The sequence below is a fragment of the Mya arenaria genome, chromosome 17 (assembly GCF_026914265.1).
Source record: "Mya arenaria isolate MELC-2E11 chromosome 17, ASM2691426v1".
Classification (NCBI taxonomy): Eukaryota; Metazoa; Mollusca; class Bivalvia; order Myida; family Myidae; genus Mya; species Mya arenaria.
The window spans coordinates 27,056,418-27,083,347 of record NC_069138.1 but is presented as its reverse complement, the minus strand read 5'-3'; the positions used below and the strand labels follow the sequence as shown (position 1 = coordinate 27,083,347).

Genomic DNA, 26,930 nt, shown 5'->3' with positions numbered 1-26,930 from the left:
GCAAGACTTCATCACCCCATTAACATTTCCGTAAGCTCTCATGACTAGGTAATACAGGTTCAGAGTTTCAAATCCAGAAATGCTATTTTTTGCAAATTCAAGGACCATAACTGTGAATAATAAGTGCAGTGGAAAACAAAACCTCAGGTGCAAAACTTCATTACCCCATAAACATTCCCCTAAGGTGTCATAACTCTAGGTTATATAGTTTTGGGGTTTTGAGCGACACAAGTTCATATAATACTGACGGAAGGAGGCACTGACAGACAAGGGCAAATCTATATCCCCACCCCCTTTTAGTTTCGGCTTAAAAATTGTTTGTTTCAGTGTAAGATGGCAATATATTTCAACTTTGGAAACCAAAAGTAAATATTTCACAAGTGGATTTGGTTTCATCAATTTATTTGTAAAAGTATGAAATAATGTTGATACCAGTTATTGCAAAACATTGCTGAAATATTGATTTGCTTCGAAATTGATATCACTAATATGTAGGGCAATAAAAGGAATGCCAAATTAATATTACAATATTTCATCATATAAAGCAATGGCAAAACATTATAGATATATAGGATCTGACACAAGTTGTCATTTAATGCAAGATTTTATTAAACGAGTTCATGAAATTTGTTAGTAAGTGAGCCTCTGGCGATACTAACAACTTTCATGGACGAGTTTAATAAAAATCTTGTATAAAATGACAACGAGTGTCCGATCTTTTTTATCACATGCTTAAAATGGTGTTTTTATTACCAATTTAGTTCCATGTTCCACTTTCTAAACCCATTGTTTGACAGCCAAAGTACACTGAGTGGAATGTCAACGATGCGCCATATAAATAGTTCCAAATGATATCTAGGTCGCGTGTGATTAGTCTAGCCAATAGAAATGTCTGATATGTTATCTTACACATGTGTAAGATAAAAATATTCGTAATGGGTATATTACACGGAAAACAAGGGTAAGCATGTGATAAAAGAATTATATACATTGTACTCATAACACTGACCATCCTTGAAAAACAGATTTTTATAAAATTTTATGTTCTTCCCTAAGATTTGAAATCATTAATATATAGTACAATAATATAAATTCCAACTTAGGGCTATTCCATTTAAACATATAACCTCAAGTGGAAGGCACTTTTGAATTATGATGCCACCACCCCTACAGAAGCAAATTTACCCTTTTGGGGTCCAAATCAGTGAAAAGAGACACCCACCCATATATTAAGAAAATAATTGCCTTCCCCCCCATGGGTTATATGTTTTACTGGAATAGTTCTTAACAAAACCTTTTCCCTTTATCACTCTGAGCAATGGCAAACAATTATAAACAAGTATAACATACTACCAGTAATAACGCTGCCTTTCCTTGAAAAAGTAATTTTAAAACAGCCTGTACTTTTATACAGTTGAAACCTGTTGGCTTGATATCCCAGGGACCGGCCGAAATACTGTGAGCCTCGCAAATATCGAGCCAAGATGGAATGCTTACAGAGGTAAAACAAAATTGGTCCTTTACATCCAAATCGAGCCAACCAGGAAATCGAGCCAACGTGTTTTGACTGTAGTCATTTACAGTGTACAGTTGTACCAAAACGTTTAACAGGACACACCATCATGTTAATTCAGTAAATGTCTCTATAAGCGTTATTTAGTCCTATACACAAATTCTATCACAGATATAATAACTATTGAGCGACAATCATCAGGGAGGGTCAAAGTTCTGAAGGGGGACTATTCTGTGCTGTTCAAACTTCTCTCGGCATAGAGGACACTCAGCCTGAAAACAGACAGCATTGGAATGACATACCAGGTACAGTTTGATGATTGTTCATCAACACTTCCAAACGTCATACAGCGGTTACTTCCCTTTGCAGAACAGTAACCACAGCTACCATGTTTATCACGAGACCATGATCAAACTCATGTGATGACATTCAAAAAGTTCAATTTGTTGTACTTTGAAAACAATGTTACTTAATGGAACATTACAAACATTTTGCATAAAATCATGTAAACAATTGTTTTAATTTTTTCATATACATTATACATGATAGCTTTTTTGTACATGGTTGCCTAGATTGTATCTGCTAGTCAAGTGAGATCACTCCATAGAAGATTTACCCACTTCAATGGTTTGAATAAGTTAATTTTTAACAATTATTTCTATTGATGATTTACTGTCAAGACTTTTTTTAATATAAAACTTACTGAATAATGTATAGGCATACACATACCTTTTAGTTAAATTGCCATATATGTTTCAAAATGCCATATCAGTCATATGAGCACCTTTGCCATAATGTAAGCACAAAATAGTTTGCAAACAAATTATGTTTGATTCCTGGGTAGAAACCAGTACTGACGTCCTTTTTGAGAGGACAAGAGATGTGCCCCTACTGTGGCCCAAACCCATGACCTCTAGTGTGAATGGCAAGCACCTTCATGTATAGCACTAAAACATTATTTTAGTATGAAAACAAGTTGATATATAGATTGGCACATTACCTTTGTTGCACACCAGTCGTGTATACAGGACCAGCAGAACAGATGGCCACATGGTGTCACTGAGCTGTGCTTTCTCTCCTCCAAACAGAGAGCACACTTCCTGTCAGAGGGGACAACTCCGGACACTGACTCTCTGGCAAAAAATAAACAATATTTCAGTTTAAACAAATTAAATTTAATTTGATTGTAAAGACAGATGTTAGCTGACATGAATGAGAATCTCAATCCAGTATGTGTCCTTAAGTAGAAACCTGTACGGTTTCCATTTGAGAGGCCAAAAACCCATGACCTCTAGGGTGAGAGTGGGACATCTATACCACTAAATCTCCCTCAAACAATATTTTATCACACGAACACATGGTTTCATAAATGATTCAGCTGGATTTCTTTATACATGTGTAAGTAAAAAAACAAGAGCTGTGTTACAGTATGTGACGAATGCCCCCGAATGTGACATTGATCTATAAACAAGGTCAGTACATGAAAAGTTAAAGATCAAACAAATACATATGGCAAGTTATTTTAAATTGCCTCTGAACGTAAAAAATACCACCCATACTTGACAACCTACATTCTTATGTCCTTATATTCAGCATTCCATTGTGAATAAACACTAAGTGTATTTTTCACCTTAGACGTCGTCTTGGTATGCCGAACACATGTGGCAAGTTATTTTAAATTCTGTCCATACAAGGGAAAGTTACAGCCCGGACACGACAACCTATACTCTTATGTCCTTATATGCAGCATTCCATTGTGAATAAACACTAAGTGTGACCTTGACCTAAGAGGTGGGGACACGGGTCTTGCACCCGACACGTCGTCTTGGTATGTCAAACACATGTGGCAAGTTATTTTAATATCTGTCTATACAAGGGATATTTACAGCCCAGACACGACAACCTATACTCTATGTCCTTATATACAGTATTCCATTGTGAATAAACACTAAGTGTGACCTTGACCTAAGAGGTAGATACACGGGTTTTGCACGTGACATGTCATCTTGGTATGCCGAACACATGTGGCAAGTTATTTTAAAATCTGTCCATACAAGGGAAAGTTACAGCCCAGACACGACAATCTATACTCTATGTCATTATATGCAGCATTCCATTGTGAATAAACACCTAAGTGTGACCTTGACCTTAGAGGTAGGGACACGGGTCTTGCACGCGACACGTCGTCTTGGTATGTCAAACACATGTGGCAAGTTATTTTAATATCTGTCTATACAAGGGATATTTACAGCCCAGACACGACAACCTATACTCTATGTCCTTATATACAGTATTCCATTGTGAATAAACACTAAGTGTGACCTTGACCTAAGAGGTAGATACACGGGTTTTGCACGTGACATGTCATCTTGGTATGCCGAACACATGTGGCAAGTTATTTTAAAATCTGTCCATACAAGGGAAAGTTACAGCCCAGACACGACAATCTATACTCTATGTCATTATATGCAGCATTCCATTGTGAATAAACACCTAAGTGTGACCTTGACCTTAGAGGTAGGGACACGGGTCTTGCACGCGACACGTCGTCTTGGTATGTCAAACACATTTGGCAAGTTATTTTAAAATCTCTCCATACAAGGGAAAGTAACAGCCCGGACACGACAACCTACTCTATGTCCTTATATACAGTATTCCATTGTGAATAAACACTAAGTGTGACCTTGACCTAAGAGGTAGATACAAGGGTTTTGCACGTGACATGTCATCTTGGTATGCCGGACACATGTGGCAAGTTATTTTAAAATCTGTCCATACAAGGGAAAGTTACAGCCCGGACACGACAACCTATACTCTATGTCCTTATATGCAGCATTCCAATGTGAACAAACACCGAAGTGTGACCTTGACCTAAGAGGTAGGGACACGGTTCTTGCACGAGACACATCGTCTTGGTATGCCGAACACATGTGGCAAGTTATTTTAAAATCTGTCCATACAAAGGAAAGTTACAGCCTGGACACGAGTTATTAAGCCGGACACACGGACAGACGGACAGACGGACCTTCGGGGGCATAAAAATACAAATATGAAGGACTTGACATCATCGTCATATATATATACTGAAATGTCTAATTAAGTTGTATAACATACATGTACGAAAGTGACAAAACATAAATACAAATACTTTATTTCAAAAACATCACTGAGTCTGTGAAAACTATGACTTTGCTATCCCTTATAATTTAATGTAAACAATTTAAACAAGTGCACAACACATCTAATAACATTCCAATCAGAATCTTAATTTGCATTACAACCTATGTTATTGACTTGATTTATTTCCTGCATTACATATGAATTGTGACATGTATATGTATATGTAATTTACAAGACTCATATTAGCAAACCAAATTCATCCTCTTATCTTACCCATCTGTTTTCTCCACCGCAAGATTGGAACCCATCCTGGCTTTTTCCTGGGCATATCTGTATGCCCCTAGCAAGCCGGAGCCTACAAGCTGTGCAAGTGTGATCCAGCCCAGAGCCCGGAAAGTCATGGTCACACTTTCATCCGGGGGCCTCGATACACCACCAGTATACTGCAACTGAATTTTGTGTGAAACAGTGAGTTCAGTTATCTAAGTTAAGGCCAATATTCTGTAATTCAGCAGAATAATACATTTGAATAAACCATATACATGCGCCTGAAAGTAAGAGTTATGAACCTTAAGTAAGAAATGTAAAGGCAGAAAATCCTGAACTTAAAAAATATATTTTGATAGCCTTCATAGAAACTTATCAGTTAGTTTACATTTTGTATATGCTAAACAGAAAGAATTATATAACAGCATGGCTTTAAGATATTGAATAGATCATTTTTACTGCAAGCTCTAGAGGCCACCTTATCAACAATTGTATTATGAACTTTCAACTTTTCCAACCCGTTGTTCTTGATTGTACCCGGTAATGAAATTATTTTGAAGTTTCGCCAACTAAGACCTGCTAAAAAATTCCCCCTGAATACTACCAAAATCCCCCTGAATTTTCAGCCTTTCTGAACAACTCGCCTGAATGGCCTCCAGAAATATGAAAAGTAATGAGATATATTTTGATCCAATTAGATTCGCAAGTTAGAATTCTATTTCTTATGACATACACATAGTATCCAATTGAACCATGTGACCTTCAAATATTTTGTAGTATGCTAATTCATAACCAGCAAACCCTATCGTATATGTGTTTGAAGTATCATTCGTTTACTCATACCCATACTTACATATTCAATCCCACTAATCCTTTTGGCCACATGATAAAACAAACCCCGCAGATAGAAGACCGCCATGTGCAGCCTGTGTGTGTAAAGAACAACGCTCTGAGCCACGGGGATACACTGAAGGTAAATCACGATTACGGGAAATCATTTTTCCAAATTTTTTAATAAGAATAGTAGTATTAAAATTTATATATTTACATTCGCCTTATCTTTTGTATAGGTAAAACATGTAATGACATCATTGATTATTTCAATATTACGCTTAGATTGAATTAACATGACGTCATTAAACTGTCATGATATATGACGTTACAAAAATCAGCTATTCTTTTATACAACCATGGAATTTGCGCGCGTGCCCTACTGCATTCGTACAGCATAAACTCTAAAAAAAAAGTGATCGATCCTTGATCAGCTCCATTTTGAAAACAGCATGAAGCAGTTTTTATTCAACCTGACATGAAACACTGTCATAAGGAGATCAATCCCATGACCTCTCAAGTGAGAGGGGGCAACCTTTACCACTAGATAATCTCATCCTTTTTTCAACAGGATTCCCTTAAAATAGTGTATGTTGTTTTTTTACTTTTCAGCACGTTTCCCATACTTATAAGAGTATCAACTCTGGTATATCACTCAATAGATCCATCTTAGATCACAATAAAACAAAAATAAATTGAATTTAAACTACTGGTATTATGTTCTATTTTAGCTTCAACTCTTTGAAGTAGACATTCCTATCTAGGATACTAAAATTTATTAATGTAAACTTTTATTCTACCATTTGGAACTATCAGCAATTGAATGACATAGTTTTCATCGATGTCACATTTCTTTAACACCTTGATATTTTGTTTACAAACCTCATTACACAATTATTATATTATTACCTGTAGCAGAAATTCCCTTGTTTCCAATGGGACCTCCTGATGGTCATGTGACCTCAGCCTTTTTTCCAGCCAATCGAAAAGCTTTCGTAACAGATATGGGGTCAGAACGTGGACAAGAACCATGAGCCCTCTTCTCTGAAATAGTTGCATGATGTGAGCAAAAAGGATTGTCTTTGCATGTGGCCTAAGCTCTCACTTCAGCCAGACAAGACAAGTATTTAAATGCCATAAATGAACCCAATTTACAGTGAAACCTAAATCAATATTATATATCATGCGTATCTGGTCCACATCAAAACCTCCAGCCCGAGGAATGAACGCCATGCCCATTATGAGGTTTGCTAAGCTGCCGTCTATGCAGCAAGCCCTAAGGTCAATACATGTGGCTAGGAATTTTCTACAAAACAGAGAACAAAACTTTGATTCAGGTCAATACAAAGAAAACCCGTATCTAAAATGAACTGTAAAAACCACATGAACATTCTGGTGGTGGGCCTTTACGTTTCCCTCTTCATTCTATTGGTTAACTACAGTAATTCTATTTTTAACCAATAATACCTTAAAAGTTCAGTATATTGCAAAGGTAAAAAGGGAGCTTATGTCTATTTCAGTTCTATTTATAATAAAAAAAGCTTGTGAAAATCATGTCATTCCTTAGGTTTGGGCTCTTATATGGTACACTCAAATAGGCCTCTGCAGCTAACACCAGTACAGAACAAATGCAGCATGTAAACAGACTGCAACCTTTCAAACCGTTATTGAATTTTAATGCTGCCAACTTTGCATGTCTCTATATTTTTACTGTATGATAATACAAGCATTGATAATGTACCATTTGTGAAGGCACACGTTTTCTGGTTGGATCCACTTGTACTATATTCACATATTCTTCACCAATAGTCTGGAAACCTGCAATGGGATAAAAATAAACATATTTATGTAACACATATATCTATACTCCAATCATTATGCTGAGATTAATGATTTAGCATACATTTAAACATGTAATGGAATGAAACCTTCAACAACCGACAACTGTCATAATAAATTTTTCCATATTGTATCTATGCTGAAGGACCATAAGTATTTCCACAAATTCACTTTTCCTAAAGACCTACATGTATTTCCATCTTTTATTTAAAAGGGGTTACCTTTTACATATAATCAATTCTTGTGGAAAGAGGATAGTTACATGTACACAAAATATGATAAACAACATACAATCCTTGAATGTCATTGCAAACAACAAATTGTTTCTAAGTAATTGCTCAAGTACATTTTTGCTCTAGAACTAGTTTTCTTTCAAATATTGACAAAATATTTTTATCAACACATTCTATGAGAAAATATGTTATCAACAAGAGTGACACTCACAAAATACGCCCATCAATAATTTCTTGGATTCAAAGACAACTTACTGTCACATTGGCCCTTTGAGAAGCAAGCTTTTCAAGAAGCAAATGATTTCCTTAATCGTACCCAAGAGACAATCAGTGTGTACTTGGCAAAGCATTTATACCGGCAAACATTCTTGGTAAAGATTTTATAGCTACAAACATTTTCAGCAAGTTTGGTGAAGGTCAGATGAGAATTGTTCAAGTTAGAGAGTAGACAAAGCTTAAATGGCAAGGGCAGTAATCCTGAAGTGCTTCGGGGCATTTGGCTGATTATCATACTTGACCGATTTATTTTACCAACAAATATTTTCAGCAAGTTTGGTGAAGATCAGATGATAACTGTTCAAATTAGACAGTGGACAAAGCAAAAATGGCAAATTTTGACCAATTCAAGGGCCATAATCCTGAAGAGCCTGGCTGGTTATAGAACTTTGCCAAGAATATATACCAACAAACATTTATAGTAGCAAGTTTGGTGAAATTCGGATAAAAACTGTTAAAGTTTGAGAGTAGACAAAGCTAAAATGGCCAATTTTGATAAATTCAGGGGGCCATAACTCTGGAGTGCCTTAAGCGCTTAGGCTGGTTATCGAACTTGACCTAGATATTTCACCAACAAACACTTTCATGAAGTTTGGTGGAAATTGGATGAGAAATGTTCAAGTTAGAGAGCGGACAAAGCTAAAATGGACAATTTTGACAAATTCAGGGGGCCATAACTCTGGAGTGCCTAAAGCGATTTGGCTGGTTATTGAACTTGACCGAGATATTTCACCAACAAACACTTTCATGACGTTTGGTGGAAATTGGATGAGAAATGATCAAGTTAGAGAGCGGACAAAGCTAAAATGGCCAATTTTGACAAATTCAGGGGGCCATAACTCTGGAGTGCCTAAAGCGATTTGTCTGGTTATCGAACTTGACCTAGATATTTCACCAACAAACACTTTCATGAAGTTTGGTGGAAATTGGATGAGAAATGTTGAAGTTAGAGAGCGGACAACATTGTGGAGCCGCCCGCCCGCCCGCCCGCCCGCCCGCCATGGGTGTTCCCATAATACGGCCATCGTAAGATGGGCGTATAAAAAGAGTAAAAACAAACAAGATTTTCTATCTTACTATGGTTTAATGTTGTAAATTAAGATGAGATTGAGAATTTGACTAGAGTATTTTTGTGATATTGGCGCATGATCCTTGCATCTATGTATGCATACAGATGACTAAAGCTAAATGATTAACATACCTGAAAATGATGTGAGGAGGAAATAACCTAGGTCTGCCAGCAGATCCACCTCTTTACGCCACGCTATCCATACCCTTGGCCCTGGAAATAAAAAAACAAAATACATTAATACTGTTAAAATTATGTTATTTACTGATATGTTATAATTATATCCATGTACATAATGAAGAGATTAACAACTTGAACAGTAAAATATATACATGCTTATTTGCCAAGGATAGCTGAGTTGTATCATATAAAGGACATTTTGACAATCAGGAATACCTCAACCTGTATTTTATTTGATAATTCTATAAAAGAAAATATAATATCTACCACTTGCTTCAAAGCTTTTATTGTTTCCTCAGGCTGTTGTGGAAGCTCTGTGCTTTAAAAGTGTATAATTTTTATCAATACCAATGATTATAGTAGCATTACCTAGGGTGTTATGTATAACATCAGCTGTAAGATTGCGCAGGTATGTGAGGTAGTACTCATCCTTCTGGTGAGACCGAACAATCTCTGCCTTTCCTGCAGCTTTGAACATATCTCTGAAATTATGTCAGTTTGCTCTATGAATATTCAATCAAGATATTAATGTCACAGGGTAAGATGAATGTACAGCCAGATCGGAACTCAAACCAGGGACCCCTCACTAAGATACTGCCTTAGTCTAAAACAAAAGATGTTCAAAATGGGATTCTTCTTATATCTAACATCGTGAAGGATTTAAAAAATATGTTCACATACAATTATTTGGACTTCATAATGACTGAGCTACCGGGCTGCTTATGCACCTTTTCAATGCCTGTACACAAACATGTGCTGTGACATACTCCCCTGCCAAGATGGAATTTGTTCATAAATGTCAAGGACAGGGAACATGTTGAACATGATCTGGATAAAACCACAGGTAGGATATTGAGTACATATATTTAGACAGTCAAGACCCCAATTTTTGTGCCATTCCAGGCCTTTTCTATAGTACCCTAGGGTCCAACTATCGGACCCAATCCCAAAGCAAAATGTATTATATTTTTCCCTATCTTCAATCAAAAGTAGAATAAAAAAGGAAAAGAAATCAATGATTTTCATCATATTCAGAGATCAGTATGAAATATTATCTGTCATGATTTATTGCAATAGATATTCACTCCCCAAGGATCGTTATTTCAGCCAATTCAGGTCTTTTGAAAGGGTAATCTTAGAAACTAATATTTAATAACTTCCTCACTTCAGTAGACTGAAAAGCTTGTTGTTTTTTTACTTTAAAATTTCCCAATTCGGGAATTTTTTGCTATGCAATTTTTCCCATAAAGTCTAGGGTCTTTTTTCCAAAATGGACAGAAAAAGCCCTGCATTTGTGATGGGAAAAAATCTCCAGCAAAAAAATAGCTCAACTCAGCACCTCTCACTAACAGAGCAAGTGCTGAACCAACTGAGTGAACCTGGCATTTCCTAACATCTGTAGAGGTTACCGTACAGTAACATTAAATATATTCGATATTGATGCTTGGCTAGTCAATTGTCAATGCCATAATGCACCAGTCAATTGTAACCACGGCCCCCCAGGTCCGGGGGTATACCGGGGATAGCTGGTGAAATGGGCCGTGTTTTTACCATTCAGGTGGCCCCACAGTGCCGGGTGAATGCGTTGGTTTTGTCTTTGCTTTAAATATAGCGGGGAATGGGCCTTACCTAGGGTCCCTGGGGTGCGGGGGCATTTGGCAGGGGGATTTTAGCCGGGGTTGGCTGGACCGAAGTCCCCGCTATTTCCGGCTCGGGGGGGGGGGGGGGGGGGGGGGACGTGGTTACAATTCACTGGTGCATAACAAGATGGATTGTATTTTATGCTATGCTGTACTGTTAAAATGTGATGAAAAATAAACATTTTGTAACGCATGTTCTCAAAAGCGCAGGAAAACAGGTGCCCGTAAGTTGTTTATTTCCTGTTTTTATGAAACTGAAAGTAGACTGCATATCCTCCTGGTTAGCACTTCATTTAAAGCCTGGGAAAATATCTGGTGGTTTTATTTTTTCAAGAAAATGCAGAAAAAAACAAACCATGTCAAGTAAAAAATACGTCTTGGCAGTCAAAATAGGTACATTTTCCCCGACGTTAAAAACGACTAAAATAGCCCCAGATATGCTCTAGAATGCACCACAGACGTCCCCATTTAAAAAAAAATTAGGGGGGGGCATGCCCCCGGACCCCCCTTGTGTGCATTGCACGACGAGTGTCCCGGAATCGACCCAAGAAAATATATGGCATGTATGGATCTAGCTAAAGAACTTCAGCGAACACGTTATATATTACCTTTTTGGATGTGTTGTAAACATCAAAAAAATAAATATCAACATTAAAGTTATGGAAGCCAGAACTAGTATGGATCAGAAAAGAAATTCAAGATGTCACCATTGAATCCAAGAAATGTAATTCACAACTGTATTCGTTTAAAATTTCATTTTGTTATCAATACATAATTTTTAATTCACACTAAATATGTCATTGTAATACAACCGTTTTCTGGCTCATCCGAAATTACTGTCCGAATTTATCTTCCCATATGAGGTCGCTGTTTTTGACAAACTGCAGATATGTCATGTCATTTGATTAACTTTGATCAAAAGTGCATACCTTTTTTATTTCAGTTTAAATAAAGTCAGCTTTTTTATGAGAAAATAAACGTTGAAAATAACAAAAATGCTGAAAATTGTCTTGGGCAAATTCTGTAACGGTGATCAAGTAATTTCGTCTAATGAAAATAGTCCGTTCAGAGTGGTTGGTATGTTTTGTTTTAAAACCAATTAAACATTGTTTCCCCATTACGTTCACAAAAAAAAATGAGTCCTTACATGACAGTTGAATTGTCACACACGGTTTTGTCAAATAATCTTGCATCCCTATGAATAAGACGTTAGAAAAAAAGACACATTTTTTTTATTTTTTTTTTATTTTTACTAAGAGTAAGTTCTTATTATTTCCATAACCCCTCTCTAAATGGGGATAGAGGATCTTGGTCTTATTTAGCCTAGCCTTTTGGTAGAACCAATTGGGCAACCTGTGTTCCTACGATAGTCATAAGTTAAATATACTGGGTATAATAAAATTACACCGTTGATCATTAAGGCCTGGACATATGATATCCAGATTACCCGGGTAGGGTATATTATGATATCATACATTACATAAATGTGCATCTTTTTGTGTTTATAAAGTTGATTGGTCTATATATCACTGTATTTTAATAAAAATCCACTTTTTATGATGTCAGCGGTCTACATGTATATACAATTTTTGGTTTATTCAGGTCCTGACCTCGCTAAAAAAAAATAATCTTGAAATTAGACTTTTGGATGAACAAGCCTGAATTCATATACTATAGCTTGGCATCAAATTTTTGAACAAGCCCTGCTATATAAAATTCAGAATTTGAGCAAGCCCAGAAGACATTTTACCAGTGCAGGGCTTGCCGGCTTGTGTTAATTTCGACCACTTTATAATATAACTGCTGACATCATATTATATGGACCGCTCATAAAACTGGTGATTGCTGCTTGTGATTTTCACAAAGGCTAACAATTTTTACAAGTAAACATAAGCTTTGTCCAATGAAACACATCAAAAGCACTTCAAAAATATTGAATGGTAATATAAAGTGTTCGGTATAATACAAGAACTAAACACAACACTTCGGTCCAAATGGCACTACATAAGGACCAGCAAGTCAGCCCATTAAGTTGAATGGACCTCGGTGAAAGACTTGGTTCATATACACCTTCGGGGGCTGACTAGCTGGTTCTTATAATGTCATAAGACCCTCAGTGGTGTGTAATATTTCTTAAATATATATAATTTTAAAGGAGATCACTGGTTTATAAACACACTGGTGTAAAGCACTGATAAACAGGAAGCTACTTTTGTGGCTTTTAATTAGTAATGGGTACCGCACATTTCACACTGGTGGACACTCAGGCAAAGGCGCTACATTTTCAATGTGCCAGTACTATTTTGAATATGACATGGTGGGGGATTGAACCCACAACCTCCAGCTCTCAAAGCAAACAATATACCACCAGGATCAATTGGTTGAAAATTGGTTTTAAGGGCAAAGCAATTTAGATACACCAAGACTAGTCAGTTAATACCAACAGAAGGCATTTTGTTTGAAGTCACATATTATATAAACTTGTCTGCCATTATCAATACAGAGTTTCATTTGCCAAACGTTCACGAATGAACTTTACATATAGAACTAACTGTAAGATAATTTGTTACCTGATAAACAATGTTTATATAGCAACGGTAAATACTGTCTAACTATTTAGCTTGCTTTTATTGCAATGCAGTCGTGGTTCACCAGATGCACACAGCAATTTGTGCAGTCGCATCAATCAGTTCTGATGGTTGAATATAAATTATGGATAATGTTTGTACAGTCAAACCAAAGTTTTATTCATGTTATTTGAATGTTTGATAATCAGGTTGCAAAATTGGAAAATAAAGTAACAAATTTAATATTATGCTGTAATCAGTATTGAAAAACCTTCATATGATAGACATGTCCAAGGTTTAATTGCTATGTTAAAATTAAAAATAAAAGCTTGGCATTGAAAACAAGATCTTAAGAAATTTTCATTTCAGGAAGCATTGAGATTGTGATGGACACCAGTTCCTGGCTGTACTATTTTATGCTCCTACCTAGCACTCTGATTGTGTTTGTCATCTGCCTTTTTCTGCGCTGGATGGGCCTCAAGTTTTTCAGACATAATTGAGCTGATTTCACATATTTCACCAGTATTGTTATTGTTTTTGTAAGTATATTAAAAGAGTTTGTAGAATTGTGATTGTATAAATTGTACTTTATAGGTTAAGCCAACCATAATAAAGCCAATTTTTAATGCACTCTTAACACCATCATAGCCATCCTGCGTGAGGGTTTGGGCTAAAGATTTATGGAAGGGTGCTGTACCCTGTCTTTTTTGGTATCGCTATTCTGCACTCATTGAGACCAGCATTAACATATGATAATCGAAATATTTCTTTGTTTTTTTCATTAAAACATAATGCTATGATTATAAATACATTCTATTTTAGATATTCGGTAGTTGCATGAAGCCTAATATACACAATTCCTAATATTTTTTTCTGTCAAATTTGTAATCTTCAAGTTCTTAAAGGGACTGTACACCAGATTGGCACCAAAAAATGTCCTTTCTGTAACGAATCTCAGGACAATTATTTAATAAAATGTTTTACTCTTTGATATCATAATTGTAAAAAAAAAAAAAAATGTAAAAAATAAAATCGTGCCGGAATCCGGGTTCGAACCGGTGTCGCCAAAATTGGAATCCAGCATCATATCCACTGTGCTACGAAGGCTTACTTTAAACGGTTTGAATATGAAAGCTATATACCTTACTTGGTAATATCACGTGATAACATCGACTAGCCACTCACATATAAGGAATGAATTCTACTAGGAAGACATACCTAGTAATCTTTTTTAATGGAAAAATAAGAAAAATAAATTAATTGTATATGGTACTTCAGTAAGTAAGTTTCAATGCATTGTACACATCGAAACCAAGTTTATGTCAGTTTTCGACAATTTTCTTCTTTTTTTCGCTATTTCATCATACGGAGTACAGCCCCTTTAATAGTGTGAAACAATTGCCCCTCTCTCTCTCTTAGCACCCTGTCCAGTGTCTGATGCACCTTACCCTTATTTAAACTCTGGCTTAAACCCTTTGCATAGGAGCTGCCATACACATTTGATCCCTTGTGGCAGATCCATGCTCTAGTGCTAAGGCACTCAACTATCTGCTGTGAGTCAAGGGTACCAACCTGTGACACCTGTATTGATAATCAATACAGGTGTCACAGGTTGGTACTCTTGACTCACGGCAGTTTTTAGCTCCACTATTCGAAGAATAGGTGGGCTATACTACTCGCCCCAGCGTCGGCGTTGGCGTCCGGTTAAAGTTTAAGGGCAAGTTGGGATTTTCACTTATAAGTCTAATACCCTACATTCAATTGACTTAATACTTCACGCAGTTGTTCAGGGCCATCACATGATGAGGTTAGATAACTCCATATTATTCATTACACAGATTATGGCCCCTGATTGACTATGGAACTTAGGTTAAAGTTTTAGGGCAAGTTGGAATATTTATTAATAACTTCTATATCCTTTGTTCAATTGACTTAATACTTCACACAAGTTGTTCAGGACCATCACACAATTAGGTTACATAACTCCATATTATCCTAAATACATGTTATGGCCCCTGATTGACTTAGGTTAAAGTTTTAGGGCAGGTTAAAGTTTTAGGGCAAGTTGGGATTTTCACTTAAAACTCCAATACCATTTATTTAATTGACTTAATACTTCACACAGATGTTCAGAGCCATCACATAATGAGGTTAGATAACTCCATATTATCTTTTATACAAATTATGGCCCCTGATTGACTATGGAACTTAGGTTAAAGTTTTAGGGCAGGTTGGGATATTGTTTAATAACTTCTATACCCTTCATTCAATTGACTTAATACTTCACACAATTGTTCAGGACCATCACCCAATGAGGTTACATAACTCCATATCCTTAATACAAGTTATGGCCCCTGATTGAATTAGGTTAAAGTTTTAGGCAAGTAAAAGTTAAGGGCAAGTTGGGATTTTAATAAAAAAACTTATATACCGTTCATTAAATGCACTTTATAAAATTCCAAATTATTTACGACCATCTTACAACAAGAAGCATAACTCCGTTTTAAGGCTAAATACAAATTATGGCCCTTGATTTTTTTTTTTTTGAAAGACATATTTGTATATTCTTAACCACATTTTCATAATGGGAAATCAAGTTATTTGAATAACTTGCGTCATTGTTTGGGTGGGCTGGTGGGACGGCAGCATCAAATTCACCTTATGTATCAAATAATTGTAGTTAGGTTTGACATAAAGAGACCAAACTTGGTATTATTACATCGTTATTGTATTCTAAGTCAAAGCCGCGTAGTCGAGCGCGCTGTCTTACGACGGCTCTTGTTTTACTAACCATCTTATGGGAGGGATGTGAATCAGGAGTCCCTTGTAACAGTAAAATATGCCCTTAAACCCAATGCACATTCATGCATTATTGTTTTGTAAGCTATTGTAAAAAATGTTTTTATATTTCTACATCAAGTAATGAGGTGTTGTTTACATGGCTAATTTGAATATTTGCACACATTCAACTAATAAATTTCAGGATACAAAGTTTACCTTCAACATGGAAGAAGGCTTGTTTCAACGTAGCCTAGACATTGACCAATCACAGAGCTCGTATGAGTCTATGGAGCAATCAGAATTCAGTTTACCGTCAAATGACCAATCAGAATCTGGCATATTCACTTCTAAGGGAGATAACTCAGACACAGACGAGGAGGAGAAGGAATCATACTATTTTGAGTCCGACCATGTGGCATTGAAAGACAATAGAGACTACCAAGTACTTTTGAGGACCATTGCCTTGTTAGAAGCCCAGAGAATACAGGTACATTTACTGTTATAGTCGGAAAGAATGAGAAGAATATAAAGTAGAATTTATACCAATTTCATCCAAAACTTGCCTTTATCTTTTATGCATATCAATCTTTTATGAGAACAAATGATAGTTTGCAGGCTTGTCATTAGACAAAAGAAACAGTGGATCAGAAGGTTTCTTCAAGCATACATGTACAAAATAACATGTTTACTTTACTGTCAGTTTAATGTTTACTTTACTGTCAGTTTAATTGGCTAATTCTCCCTCCACTTTTTTGGATGGAACCAATGGCCTAAAAAATGCCAATCATATTTTCAGTATCAGAATTTCATGGTCTATTTTCAACTCTCTGTGATGCAGCAGATAAACGATACTTCCATTACATTTTATAACATATCTACATGTACTTCATTACCACACAACAGGCAGTGAAATAACATATATGCCATGCTAAACTCTTATACAGGCTGTACATGACCTTGACAAGCTGTATGAAGGTCGTCAGGAGGCCCTAGCAGATCCAATCCAGTTTGTGCAGAAACTTCAGCGGGGCCTCAACCTTGGACTTCCCACGCCACAAAAAGTAGGAAAAGGCCTTGTTTGTACTAGGTTATCTGGTTTAATTTTTATCCCCTACCAAAAGGCTAAGTGGATATAGTTATGGTAGGCATTTTGTGTGTGTGTGTCTAGGCAATCTTGTCAAGCATAACTTGAAAAGACTTTGAAATATGGACTTCAAACTTCATAGTTAATTTTCATACTTATTTTTTATCTGGAGCATAACTTTTGAGGTATTTACTTAAAACTTTATATACAAATAGATCTCATTGTCAGAGGAGAAATTTAGTGCATAAGAACCATGAGTCTGTGTGCAGTATTTGTTTAAGTTATTGCCCTTTGTTTATTTTCAAACTTACTTTTTGTCTGAAGAATCACTTAAAATGTCTAGTATAATATTAAATAATTGCAGATTGCGGAGCTTCCAAAGATAGCTTGGGACAAGTACACGAGTACCCTGGATTTCTCATCATTTGGCAGTCATCGTCACATGACCAGGCTAAAGAAACAGTTAAAGGAAGGGAATGGGCAGGGTGAGCAGAATAAAATGGTTGTGTTTTGATCTGCGGGTGAATTCATTTCACAGTACATTGCTTGTTTCTCAAGAAGTTGTTGTTTAAACTGGCCAAATTGAAATTTTAATCGGCAAGGACAAATTCAATTTGAACCATAGGTTTCAGCTGCAATGAGAACACTGCATTGAGAACACTGCACAAAACATTGCTAAATTATATGTATTATTGAACTAGATTTGAAATTCATGTCATGATGGATTACCAAAACTTACAAATATTATACCTTGGCAAATTAAACCATCTCAAGTGTGTATTGAGAATAAAAAAAAATATTTTTAGGTCCATTTATTTTGGGAAAATGACTTTAAAATCTTTAGAAATTGTTGTCTTAGGAAATTGTATCTTTATGTGTTCCAAAATAATTAGGGATGCAAACAAATGGCAAAATTGATATTCGAATATTCGGTAATTCTTTCAATCGATTATTCGAATATTTGATTACTAAAATACATCTTTTAGAAGTTGTAATAAACTATAATTATTATTCACTAAAGTATTAACCGGGGCATTTAACCATACTTTGTCATATGATACCTATTACTTGGTGATGCACTTTATTGGACGAAGAAGACATCACATGTGGAGGCCGATTCCTTAAATCCTGAATAAGAATGGTCATTTAAATTTTTCGAAAATTATTCAACTTGTTTGATGTCACTTGTTATTGCAAATTTACAGGGACTGTTTATAGGACCCGAAGATATATCCCTAAATGACATATATGATGCATGTATAGTCTATTGTCATTACATTCACACTTCTGTCATAGGGGGCCAGTCGTTGTAAAAACAAGACAAACAAACTTTATACACAAGAACAGAGTTGAAGGCAATAGTGTTTTTTTTATTCTATTCATTCAACATATATTTCGAATATTTGAATATGGATTTTGACATTTGAATAGCAACCGTTTGATCGAATATTCAAATATAATTCGTTTGCATCCCTAAAAATAATATAACTAAACTGAAAATAATTGACCGACATTCATAAACCAATAGCCTTTGGGGCCAGAAAGATAAACCAACTTCATTCTTCACATTGACCTTTGTATATTTCAGAGCCTGAGGATGTCAAGGTCAAGTCAATGACCTTTGATGGTGAGGACAAAGCTTTGATAAGGGGTCGTATCAAAACTGAGGAAAAGCCAGTAACATTTAACCAGCTGTGGACTGCAGAGGAACAGAAAAGGTAACATAACTTGTTTAAGAATCCATTCCTAAATTTGTGGAGCACATAGAATTTGTATAAACTATTGAACCGTAAATGCTAAATGTTCCCTTTCTGCCAGTTAACACTTTGATTGAAATAGTCTGTATTTCTGTAACACCAGCCCAAAATAAATGTAAATATTTTTCCTTCTGCACTTTGATTGGCAAATATCATTATATAAGATGTGCCCTTATTTTCATGCCTACACTAAGTGAAATGCTCCTCTCTTCACAAGTCCTGACTTACAATGTACAAATATAGTTTGAAATGCTGGCTACTTCACATGTCCCGATGTTGAATGTAGTTTAAATGCTTCCTACTTTACATGTTCTGACTTTGAATGTGGTTTGAAATGCCCCCTACTTCACATGTCCTGACTTTCAATGTAGTTTGAAATGCTTCCTACTTCACAGTCATGTCCTGACATTTAATGTAGTTTGAAATGCCCTCTACTTCACATGTCCTGACCTAGAATGTAGTTTGAAATGCCCCCTACTTCATATGTCCTGAACTAGAATGTAGTTTGAAATACCCTCTACTTAACATGTCCTGACCTAGAATGTAGTTTGAAATGCCCTCTACTTCATATGTCCTGACCTAGAATGTAGTTTGAAATGCCCCCTACTTCATATGTCCTGAACTAGAATGTAGTTTGAAATGCCCCCTATTTTACATATCCTGACCTAGAATGTCATTTGAAATTGTTTCTTCTTCACATATCCTGACTAACAAATGTCATTTGAAATGCCCCATACTTCACACATCCTGACTTAAAAATGTCACTTGAAATGCTCCCTACTTCACATATCCTGACTTAAGTGTCATTTGAAATGCCCCCTACTTCACAATTCCTGACCTAGAATGTCATTTGAAATGCCTCCTACTTCACCAATCCTGACCTAGAATGTCATTTGAAATGCCCCCTACTTCACAATTTCTGACCTAAAATGTCATTTGAAATGCCCCCTACTTCACAATTCCTGACCTAGAATGTCATTTGAAATGCCCCCTACTTCGTATATCCTGACTTAGAATGTCATTTGAATTGCCCCTACTTCACGTAACGGTATCTTGACTTTGAATGTCATTTAAGCTTGTCCTGACTTACCATATAGTTTGGAATGCTTCCTACTTATATTGTCTTAAATTACGATGTAGTTTGAAATGTTCCCTGCATCCTCTGGTTCCAGGCTTGAGGAGCTACTTATAGAGTTTCCTCCAGAGGAAGTGGAGTCTAAACGGTTCCAGAAGATTGCTACTGCCCTTGGTAACAGAACACCCCTGCAGGTAACTTCTAGTGTAGAAAGTTCATATGTTAAAGTTGGTCCCAAAATTGGCAAATACAGTTATTCCTCAAAACAAACTTAGAATTGCCAATATGAGCTAGTATTAAACCGATAATGTAACATATTACATGTACATGATTAAAAGAATATTTTTTCGCTTTCTCAGCTGAGTTTACCCGCTTAAAAATAGTGCATAACGGTTTCCAATTTAGCTTGTGAAAGATAGGTGATTATTACAGACACATATACTGACACTATATTTAAATTAACTGGTACAATTGTAATTATGTGCAAGACAAAATCAGTAAATTTCAAATTGGAAAAATATCCAAACATTGCAAAAGATACATTTGTTTCTAGCGATGTGATACATCAGTTAGTACCATTCAATGTGCTGTACACAACGATATCAATTTCATGTAAGGTTTTGACAATTTTCTAGTCCCTTTAAGCGATGTCACTGAAAATTAAAAGTAATTAGCTCAACTTTTCAAAGAATAAGGAGGGCTTTACTACTGGCCACATTTTCGACGTCGTGTCCGGTTTAAGTTTTTTGGGAAGGTTGGTATCTTCACTTATAACTTTAAAGCCTTCACTCAATATACTTAATACTTTACACAGTTGTTATTGACCATCACACAATGAGTTCATATAAATTCATATTATCCTTTATGCAAATTATGGCCCCTGATTTACTATGGAATCTCTTATGCCAATCATTAAAAATCCGGTTTTATCACATCGCGATTCTTGTTCACTTCTTAATTTGATTTTTTTATTGCTTTTGACAGGTACATATTACATCATTATTGTATTCACTTCTAAGTCAAAGCGGCATAGGTGAGCGCGCCTTCTTACAACAGCTCAAGATTGTGTCTTACAACAGCTCTTGTTTTTAATTGTTGTCCCCTTTACAGTAAATTGGGTGCAAGCAGAGTTTTATGAAATATAAAACTACAATGGAATGAAAAACACTGTCTGTTGTTTGAGAAAGCATGTAAGTGGCTTGTGCTAGTCAGCATACGTAAATTATTTGGACTGATAAGCTACGTATAGCTTTTGTTTGTGTCAAATTTTCAGAAGGTTTTAAGACTGACTTTAAACTAGAATCAGATTGAAAATTTCAAAATGTTGAACAAACAACATTGATCCTACAAACCTTTCACTAAACTGTAAATAATCATTATACATGAGGATCCCCTAGTCAGATCTATATCTGAGGTTTATGTTGAATAAATTTGGAAGAACTAGACGTGCTGATCTAAAAGGAAAATGGCTACAAGCATCTTCTCTTTAATATAATTAAACTGTCATGGTGTATTATTAAAATATGCTTAGAAGTATGTTTTGTCTCAAATTCAATGTCATTTGATTTATTTTTTCAGGTGCAGAGTCGAGTTCAGAAGTACTTTATAAAGCTTGCAAAGGCTGGTCTCCCCATTCCTGGACGTATACCTCACTCTGTCAATTTTAAGAAAAAGGTATGAAACCAAGTGTACAGTCATTAACTAACAATTTTTTAGATTTTATTCAATTTTGTGTTATTATAACTTGACCAACAAAGTTTAAGGTGATATATTTGAGTCACCCTATGGTCTGTCGGTCGGTTTGTAGGTGAGTTGCAATTTTTCTTATCCAGATCATAACTTGAAAACTACTGGATGGAATTCAAATAAACTTCATACGATTGTCAAACACAATGAGAGGAAGTTCATTGTAATATAACTATGGCTCTGTTTCAGCTAATCACAGAGTTATTGCCCATTGTTACTTTTTAATGTCCAAAGCATAACTTCAAACTTTTGTTGTCATATCGTAGCATGGTTAAATGTGTACATTGTAAAGCGCTGTTTAAATTAGCGCTTTTTTTAACCACTAAATTAGTATTTATGATATAAATATAATATCAAGGCTCATTTCTATCAATTTAAGAAAATAATTTAATAAACTTCATATTGAATGACCACTTGTGTAATATATTTGCTATTTCAGATAGGACAGCGTCAGCAGCCACGCTACAATCACATGTATCAGAATTCAACGTTTCTCACATCCTTCACCCCTCCTGTGTTCATGGATGACGACGATTACTCGCGTGGCTACGAGGAAAGCGTTACCTCGGCAACTGAACCCTGGCAAGATGATGACGATGACCGCGTTTCTGTGAGTAATTTTTGTCTTGTCTAATATTTAATGATTGAATGTTTATCAGTGTAGGAAAACATTTGGTCAGTGCTCAGATAATTTTGCACTGACCAAATGTTTTCCTACACCAAGGAATCACAAACCTTAAATAATCTTAATTTCTCTGGGAAAAATCACAATGCTGCAAAACAGTCACAGCATCTATGACATCATTGGTTTCATTAACATCACATACTTTTTACAATAATAAAAAAAAACGTTTGACCATCCACAGGCATTGTTTTAGTACGATTAGAGGTATTCTGAAGATATTATGTCCATCGAAGTATGAATGCTATTGAAAAGAATGGGTTCGTATGAGGAAGCGCAATAAGAGTGTAAATATTGAAAAATAAAAATTTGACATCTCTTCACAATTGAATATTGGTTAAGTTTCCATTTTACATTTGTCTGTCAACAAAACAAAATTATATGGGTGACTCACACCTAAAGATTGTGCCCGTATTGATTTTTCCAGTCTTGTTTGAAGATTATGTATGCAGATTATTTATTTATACATAATACATCAACTATAAATCCGCACCAACAATAAGTTTAAGTAACAGTTCTCCTTATAATTTATGTCAGGATGAGGAAGGGGTGCCCATAGAATTACGAGGTACTCGTGAGTACCAGGAACTGATGAGGCTGAAACACTTGAAAAAGATGAAGACTCGGGCAAGTGGGCTCTGTAAAACTGAACATGTTGGTTTCAAGGTGAGTGAAGTATAGATTATTTTAAATCTATTTTTCATTTTACGTAATATAAATTTATTACAAGATGTTGAGTGATGCGACCCACAAATAAGCTATATCTTTGACATGTCTAACAATAATGTATAAAGTTGCTTAGTGACCCAGAGTATGTTTGGTATCAATTAAGAATGTATTTGCTTCCTGAAAATAATATGGAAAAAAAATGTCCAAAAATTAATTGTACATAATTTTTTTATACTGTATATTTGCTATTTATGTCAACTGAAATCAGACGTGAAATGACCTCCTAGTATTTTTCAATCTTACAAGGCAAAAACCAATCTGTATCCATTATTCTTTTAGTTAAACCTTATGCATATTTTTATTTTATTCATAACACCCTTTTAAATAAATCTACCAAAATAATATGGGATCTGACCATTATATAAAGGCATTCAAAATTTTAACCTGGTATGACTATGTATATCATAATCGTAATCAGCTTTCAGTCTCTCACCATTGTACACTTGTGGGGGTGGGGGATGGGTGGGGTAAGCTTATTTACCCTCGCCATCTGGTTATAGTTATACCATTCGGCGAGCATGCTACATTTTACAATAATTCTACAGGGTTTTTTTGTACACTTGTAATAATGTTCAAATTAAGTTATGACAATGGCTGTACTTTATAAATTATTTTGATGTGTTCATGAGAAATTTTATGAGAAAACAGTGATTATCTTGTCACTAACATATTGTGTGTATTCCAGTGTGACAGTTGTCAATGTGAGCCAATTGTGGGCACTAGGTGGCACTGTACGGACTGCCCACCCGATGATGCTGTCGACTTCTGTGACAACTGTGTGGAAAGGTAATCAACAGCCTGTCAGATTGTATACAAAAAGTCTGTTTATGTTTTCTTGAGTTGAGTTGTTTTTTCTTGATATTTATAATGAAACCAACAGAGCAGTAAAGCCTTCTAACAAGCTAAATAAACAAAGTGAAGGGGATGTGTTTGTTGAATGTTCAGCCTTCTTATTAGATTCTTTCTACAAAAAAGTCAAAATATCTAATATGGCCTTGGTGTTGTCATGGGCGTTGAGTTATGCCCCTTGATCACCTGGAAAAACAAGAACAGATAACTACTGTTTGCATTGGTTGCAAGGTCTTTGTTAAAGCTTCTGCTACTGGGCTTGTGCTGCGATGGCAGTAAGGTATTTGTTAATGCTTTTGCTACTGGGCTTGTCCTGCATGGCAACAAGGTATTTGTTAAAGCTTTTGCTACTGGGCTTGTCCTGCATGGCAGCAAGGTCTCTGTTAAAGCTTTTGCTACTGGGCTTTACCTGCATTGGCAGCAAGGTCTTTGTTAAAGCTTTTGCTACTGGGCTTGTCCTGCATGGCAGCAAGGTCTTTATTAAAGCTTTTGCTACTGGGCTTGTCCTGCATGGCAGCAAGGTCTTTATTAAAGCTTTTGCTACTGGGCTTGTCCTGCATTGGCAGCAAGGTATTTGTTAAAGCTTTTGCTACTGGGCTTGTTCTGCATGTCAGCAAGGTATTTGTTAAAGCTTTTGCTACTGGGCTTGTCCTGCATGGCAGCAAGGTCTTTGTTAAAGCATTTGCTACTGGGCTTGTCCTGCATGGCAGCAAGGTATTTGTTAAAGCTTTTGCTACTGGGCTTGTCCTGCATGGCAGCAAGGTCTTTGTTAAAGCTTTTGCTACTGGGCTTGTCCTGCATGGCAGCAAGATCTTTGTTAAAGCTTTTGCTACTGGGCTTGTCCTGCATGGCAGCAAGATATTTGTTAAAGCTTTTGCTACTGGGCTTGTCCTGCATGGCAGCAAGGTATTTGTTAAAGCTTTTGCTACTGGGCTTGTCCTGCATGGCAGCAAGGTATTTGTTAAAGCTTTTGCTACTGGGCTTGTCCTGCATGGCAGCAAGGTATTTGTTAAAGCTTCTGCTACTGGACTTGTCCTGCATTGGCAGCAAGGTCTTTGTTAAAGCTTTTGCTACTGGGCTTGTGCTGCATGGCAGCAAGGTCTTTGTTAAAGCATCTGCTTCTGGGCTTGCCCTGCATGGCAGCAAGGTCTTTGTTAAAGCATCTGCTACTGGACTTGTCCTGCATGGCAGCAAGGTCTTTGTTAAAGCTTTTGCTACTGGACTTGTCCTGCATGGCAGCAAGGTCTTTGTTAAAGCTTTTGCTACTGGGCTTGTCCTGCATGGCAGCAAGGTCTTTGTTAAAGCTTTTGCTACTGGGCTTGTCCTGCAATGGCAGCAATGTATTTGTTAAAGCTTTTGCTACTGGGCTTGTCCTGCATGGCAGCAAGGTCTTTGTTAAAGCTTTTGCTACTGGGCTTTTGCTGCGATGGCAGCAAGGTATTTGTTAAAGCTTTTGCTACTGGGCTTGTGCTGTTGGTCAGCAAGGTCTTTGTTAAAGCTTTTGCTACTGGGCTTGTCCTGCGATGGCAGCAAGGTATTTGTTAAAGCTTTTGCTACTGGGCTTGTCCTGCATGGCAGCAAGGTCTTTGTTAAAGCTTTTGCTACTGGGCTTGTCCTGCATTGGCAGCAAGGTCTTTGTTAAAGCTTTTGCCACTGGGCTTGTCCTGCATGGCAGCAAGGTATTTGTTAAAGCATCTGCTACTGGACTTGTCCTGCATGGCAGCAAGGTATTTGTTAAAGCTTTTGCTACTGGGCTTGTCCTGCATGGCAGCAAGGTCTTTGTTAAAGCTTTTGCTACTGAGCTTGTCCTGCATGGCAGCAAGGTATTTGTTAAAGCATCTGCTACTGGACTTGTCCTGCATGGCAGCAAGGTATTTGTTAAAGCTTTTGCTACTGGGCTTGTCTTGCATGGCAGCAAGGTATTTGTTAAAGCTTTTGCTACTGGGCTTGTCCTGCATTGGCAGCAAGGTATTTGTTAAAGCTTTTGCTACTGGGCTTGTCCTGCATGGCAGCAAGGTTTTTGTTAAAGCTTTTGCTACTGGGCTTGTCCTGCATTGGCAGCAAGGTATTTGTTAAAGCTTTTGCTACTGGGCTTGTCTTGCATGGCAGCAAGGTATTTGTTAAAGCATCTGCTACTGGGCTTGTCCTGCATGGCAGCAAGGTATTTGTTAAAGCTTTTGCTACTGGGCTTGTCCTGCATTGGCAGCAAGGTATTTGTTAAAGCTTTTGCTACTGGGCTTGTCCTGCATGGCAGCAAGGTATTTGTTAAAGCTTTTGCTACTGGGCTTGTCCTGCATGGCAGCAAGGTCTTTGTTAAAGCTTTTGCTACTGGGCTTGTGCTGGTTGTCAGCAAGGTCTTTGTTAAAACTTTGGCTACTGGGCTTGTCCCTTTAGTTTACTTGTATTATAAGACATAGAATGATACCGTTGACACTAACTTCCTCACTCTCTTTCAGTGGCCATGAGACATCGACACACAACTCCAGTCACAGGCTGCACCCGAAACGAAATGCCGAGGGCTTCAACGATACCGACTACATGGGTTTTATGCCTGGCGGATACAACTATCTCGATCCTAACTACATGCCGGCCACCTAACTAAACTTATCATCTAATCTGTTTTGTCCTTGTTTGTTTGCATTTGTGCAAGTACATGTTTGGTGTAACAGAAAATACATGTCCTAAAATGCTG

General features: G+C 36.5%; 2 protein-coding genes across 5 annotated transcripts; one reads left to right on the top strand and one right to left on the bottom strand.

The window, feature by feature from the left end:
• Nucleotides 1–423: 423 nt before the first annotated feature.
• On the bottom strand, nucleotides 424–12,006 carry LOC128224773 (peroxisome biogenesis factor 10-like). 3 transcript variants are annotated; one of them, XM_052934815.1, is made up of 9 exons: nucleotides 11,898–12,006; nucleotides 9,698–9,810; nucleotides 9,281–9,361; nucleotides 7,473–7,549; nucleotides 6,641–6,775; nucleotides 5,754–5,867; nucleotides 4,907–5,082; nucleotides 2,514–2,646; nucleotides 424–1,785 (listed from the first exon to the last, which is right to left on the bottom strand). In XM_052934815.1, the coding sequence occupies exons 2-9, from the start codon at nucleotides 9,804–9,806 to the stop codon at nucleotides 1,711–1,713; spliced, it is 900 nt and encodes a 299-aa protein (XP_052790775.1). In that variant the 5' UTR covers nucleotides 9,807–9,810; nucleotides 11,898–12,006; the 3' UTR covers nucleotides 424–1,710. The 3 variants fall into 3 exon arrangements, with proteins under 3 accessions (XP_052790775.1, XP_052790776.1, XP_052790774.1); XM_052934816.1 differs by lacking the exon at nucleotides 11,898–12,006 and adding an exon at nucleotides 11,781–11,867; XM_052934814.1 differs by lacking the exon at nucleotides 11,898–12,006 and adding an exon at nucleotides 11,577–11,763.
• Nucleotides 11,999–26,930, top strand: LOC128224772 (ZZ-type zinc finger-containing protein 3-like). 2 transcript variants are annotated; one of them, XM_052934812.1, is made up of 12 exons: nucleotides 11,999–12,045; nucleotides 13,905–14,074; nucleotides 16,519–16,803; nucleotides 17,261–17,377; nucleotides 17,765–17,885; nucleotides 18,989–19,118; nucleotides 20,330–20,426; nucleotides 21,811–21,906; nucleotides 22,418–22,588; nucleotides 23,198–23,326; nucleotides 24,075–24,175; nucleotides 26,695–26,930. In XM_052934812.1, exons 3-12 carry the CDS (start codon nucleotides 16,540–16,542, stop codon nucleotides 26,834–26,836), a joined length of 1,368 nt encoding a protein of 455 aa, XP_052790772.1. In that variant the 5' UTR covers nucleotides 11,999–12,045; nucleotides 13,905–14,074; nucleotides 16,519–16,539; the 3' UTR covers nucleotides 26,837–26,930. The 2 variants fall into 2 exon arrangements, with proteins under 2 accessions (XP_052790772.1, XP_052790773.1); XM_052934813.1 differs by having other exon boundaries at nucleotides 12,021–12,041.